General features: G+C 50.1%; 1 protein-coding gene across 1 annotated transcript; it reads right to left on the reverse strand.

Moving 5' to 3' along the window:
* Positions 1–1433: 1433 nt before the first annotated feature.
* On the reverse strand, positions 1434–2414 carry GPR174 (G protein-coupled receptor 174). Its single transcript, XM_009996613.1, has one exon. It carries the CDS (start codon positions 2412–2414, stop codon positions 1434–1436), a length of 981 nt encoding a protein of 326 aa, XP_009994915.1.
* Positions 2415–4786: the final 2372 nt, after the last annotated feature.

Consider the following 4786-nt stretch of genomic DNA (forward strand, 5'->3'; position numbering starts at 1 on the left):
ATCCCTGGCAGTGTTGAAGGGCAGGTTGGATGGGGCTTGGAGCAGCCTGGGCTGGTGGGAGGTGTCCCTGCCCATGCAGGGGGTTGGATCTAGATCATCTTTCAGGTCCCTTCCAACCCCAACCATCCCATGATTCTATGAATTGTGTAGAGATGAGATGGTGGAGTTTTGTTTTATTACAGAGAAGGATTTTTAAACAGAAGAAAACCAAAGGTTTTCTGTGTTCCAGGGCTCTCTGGGATTCACATTTATTTATTTTTTTCTACATAATATATATTCTTTTATAAATTAAACCTAGAAAACAACATCTGCATTAAATAAACTCTAACACTGTCACAGTATTTTTACATGTCAAAATGTACCGTTTCAAATCTTCACAGCAAAAGAAACTTTACAAGAAGGTGCAAAGGAAATACTGGTCAAGCCCAAAAGTTCTGTTGTTTGATATTAAAGACATTATGGTTCAAAATACACCCACATTTGAGCCTTTCTTGAAAATCTCTCAGAGCCTGTTGAGTGACACATTTGACTCTGCTTTAGAGAGTTCCCATCACCAGAAGGTTTGGTTCCTCTGTGTTTCCACCACGTTGCTGCTAATGAGGAGGGGGTGTGAGGGTGCAGGGTCAGTTATCAGTGCAAGGGAAATAGATTTCCCCATCTTGGGTGAAGAGAGGACCTGGAAGGTTTGAAGGACATCTGGCCTCAATAAGTAAAGCCTACCCAAGACAGCCATTTGGCTTCACACCATGTGGATTTTGAGCCTGAGATGGGGACTGAGGGCAGAAAAAAAAGCACCTGGATGCTTCAATGACCTTGTGATTTGGGGGTAAGTCATTTGTTACATCCCAAAATGGAGGTTTAGTTAATTATTGAAATGGTTAAGTCCTTTGGGGCCACCTTATCCTCCTGACTCTGTGGCTCGAGGCAAACCCTCCAGAAACATGAAGCCCTGTTGGATTTGCTTTTGCTTCAGAAATACAGAATATTGAGTCACCTACTCATTTTTATTATCCAATTCTTTCTGCAGGACCCCAAAACCTTTGCTGCAGCCAAGGTGCACGACCAGGATGTGGCTGAGTAACAGCCTCCCTGGTGACCACGGGGACACTGGTGACAGCATCACCTTGTCACCACAGCTCCACATCCTCCTCCTGCTTCCAGAGCTCCCCAGCTTAGAAATGGGTCCTATGGGAATTACACAGTAATTATTCCCACTTAAGAGTCAGAGAAAATTTGCAACCAACCTACTAAGTCAACAAGCTTTTCAGTCAAGTTTGGGCTTGGGGGGGATGGTTTTCTCTACCCCTCACTGAAATCAGCAGAAGTTTGGCTGAGTCTTCACTCACTGTGTCCTGAGGAAATGCAAAACAGGGCCAAACCCCAAAATATAGGGAACATTTGAGGTCCTGCCAACCCTCTGGGGGAGGCCAGGACTAGTAGTCCGTGATGTCCTCCCTGAGCACGTCCCTGGAGTGCTTCCTCATGGAGCTGAGGCTGTGGAGCTGAATGCTGTCCTGCAAGTCCTGCCTGGAAAGGCGTCTCCTGAACTCATCCGTGGTGAAGTAGTAGATGACTGGGTCCACACAGGAGTTGAGGCTGGCAAGGCACAAGGCCACGGCGTGGAACACCGAGATCACCTTCTGGACACACCCGTTCCCAATCTTCTTGGTTTTGACAAAGAAATCCAGCGGGAAGCTGATGTGATAAGGTGCAAAGCAAATCAGGAACACCAGAGCGCAGGTGAGGATCATCTTTAAAGCCTTTTTTTTCTCCCCCAGGTCGTGGGAAGCGGAATTGTTTTCTTTGAGGGACAAGATGGTCTTCCAGGAGCAGTAGAGGATGATGAGGAGGGGCGTGACGAACCCCGCCAGCTCACCCATCGTCACCATGGCGATGGAGATGGGCAGCTCCACCTCCTTCACCGGGAGGTCCACGAAGCAGGTGTTGTTGGCACCCTTCTGGAGCCTGAGGAGGGGGAAAGGCAGGCAGCCCAGGCAGACCACCACCCACCCCACGATGCTGACGTAGACGTCGCAGACGCGTTTGCAGTCGCTGAACTTGAAGGGGTGCATGAGGAACAGGTACCGCCGGACGCTGATGCAGACCAAGAAGTAGATGCTGGCGTACATGTTGACGTACTTCAGGTAGAAGCAAAGCATGCAGAGACCCCTCCCAAACTCCCACGTCCCTGTCAAGTAGTAGAAGATCCTCAGGGGCAAGGACAGCACCTGCCATAAGTCGGCGATGGCTAAATTGATCATAAATATCACCGCCCTCTTAGTCTCTTTCATGTACCCGTAGAAGACCCACAGAGCTAAGGTATTTCCTATGAGTCCAGGGATCAGGATCAGAGTGTAGGTAATGGCATAGTAGGACTTGAGGTCTGTTTCGATGCAGGTGGAGCTGTTGGTCATGGTTGTGCTCCAGGTCCACGTTCAGCCCCAGCATCATAACATGGTCCTGACTCCTGTCCTGCAGGTCCCTCGTCCTCACGGTGTCGGGGCTTAAGTGAAAAGGCTCAGCCCTGGCACCCTTGTGTGAGGCTTTGGTTATGTCCACTCTGGGGAGGAGCTTCGTTAGGGGGTGAGCTAATCAAAGCCCTGCTCCTGTGCTTTGCTCATGGCTCCTTGACCCAAGTTCCCAGACCTTACTCTGCTCTCCCGTGGGACTGGCAGGGAGGGACCCACCCTGAGAGGCACATCCTTGTGGGATGAAGCAGTCGCCAGGTCGTCACCAGAGCTGCTCCTCTGTCACCTTTTGGGTGGCATTTCAGCTGCTTCTCTCAACACAGGGGTTTGACAACCAACATGGACCCACAGCTGCAAGACAGAAACTGCAGTTACAACCTGCTGGGGAGACGTGGGCCAGAGCTACAGGAAAGCTGGCAAGAGCAGCACCAGCACCTCTGCAGCAGAAACCTGTTGCTGGTGGCATCTGTGGTGGGCAGCTCTTCCTGCCTGGTGAAGGGAGGTGCAAAAATCACTCAGGATTAAATAGAAGATGTGTTAAATTGTTGCTGCAAACCAGCCCTCCTTGCTGGGCTGCCAAGCAGAAGCCACCCCTGATTGCAGGGTGCATTGCTGCCAGGTTCTGCAGCTGCTTCTTGCCCAGCTTTTCACAGAATCCCAGAGTGGTGGGGTTGGAAGGGACCTTTGGAGACCATCTAGTCCAACCCCCTGCTAGGGCAGGATGCCCTAGAGCAGATCCCACAGGAACACATCCAGGTTTGGAATGTCTGCAGGGATGGAGGCTCCACCACCTCCCTGGGCAGCCTGTCCCAGGGCTCTGGGACCCTCAGAGTCAAGAAGGATTTTCAAATATTCAGGTTCAACCTCCTGAGCTCCAATTTGTGCCCATTGCCCCTTGTCCTGTCCCTGGACACCCCTGAGCAGAGTCTGGCCCATCCTCCTGCCACCCCCTGGAGATATTGACCAGCACTGATCAGACCCCCCCTCAGTCTCCCTTTGTTCAGCTGAGCAGCCCCAGCTCTCCCAGCCTTTCCTCAGGCAGATGCTCCAGCCCCTTCAGCATCTCAGTGCCCTGATCTCCACCCCAATGTCCCTCTGCCTGTGCTCATGTTGCTCTCTCTGTGCCCAGGCCCAGCACAGAGATGCTCCATCACCCCTGCATCCCCTGAGCAGGGGGCCACTCTCACCTCACACAGCCTTCCCGAGTTTAACACCCCCCTGCTCTTCCCAGGAAAGCCCCTCAGAAACTTCCCACCAAACCACAGCTGTGCCAGCTGGGAAGACAGAACAAAACCTGCTCTGTGTGAAAAGGAGCTTGAGAAATGAACATTTTCCACCTGCTGCAGCAGCCAGGGCTGGAAGTCCCAGCTCAGTGACTTGGACCAAACCAGGCTCAACTATTTCATTGACCTTTCATGGCATATAAAACATACTTGCATGTGAGCAGGGACAACTGGCCCGGCTCAGGAACCACATTTTACTGCAGAACTGATGTGAAATTGGACTTTTTCAAAGCCTTCCCTTTCCCCATCGTGCACATGTGACTGCTGGGGCTGCTGGAAATACCAGAAACCATCACTAAGGTGACTGTAGGTGGACTTGGTTTTACATTTGTTTGCATGGGAAATAGCTGATCTTATCTGAAGCTGTCAGGCCAAAAAAAAAAAAAAAACCAACAAAAAACCCCACCAAACCCAGATCTGAGAACTACAGAGGAAATTCAGATCTCTGTGGAAACTCTGTTGCTTCAGCCCCAAAAAAATGAACTTACAGGTCTGAGTGGGAAACGTTTGTAAAACCAAGATGCCAAAGGCACCATTTCTAAAGCCAAAATTCCACCCTGCTGCAACACTGCTGGTTCTCCCTGTGCTTTGGATGCATTAAAACAGGAACATTTAGGAATGCAGCTGATGTTCAGCACTTGCCAGAGGGACTGAACTGAGATTTTGAAGTAGCTTTGGGTGGAAACAGAAAACCTTCTACAAAAAGAATCAGCGTGAAGAGGCAGCTTTTCTGTGTCTATTTGTGTCATTTCTCTTACACTCTTGAGAGATGAGTCCAGTGACACTGAGATGTCCTCCTTTCTTCCAGGGACCCAGCAGCCAACATAACCAGTAGAGCAAAATGGCTGGGGAAATAATCCCAGTAAACTTGAGAAGTGACAATTAACAAGCCATGGAGTTAATTCACCTTCTGTTCAAAGACTTGTCGATTCTTGTATTCATTTTCCACCCAATCTCTGGCACACAGACCTGGAAATGTGAGTCATCCCTTTGCTATGCAGGAAAACTAATTGGTGCTCACCTACCCCTGAGGTT

The sequence above is a fragment of the Chaetura pelagica genome, unplaced genomic scaffold (genome assembly GCF_000747805.2).
Source record: "Chaetura pelagica isolate M959 unplaced genomic scaffold, ChaPel_1.0 scaffold103, whole genome shotgun sequence".
NCBI classification, from domain to species: Eukaryota; Metazoa; Chordata; class Aves; order Apodiformes; family Apodidae; genus Chaetura; species Chaetura pelagica.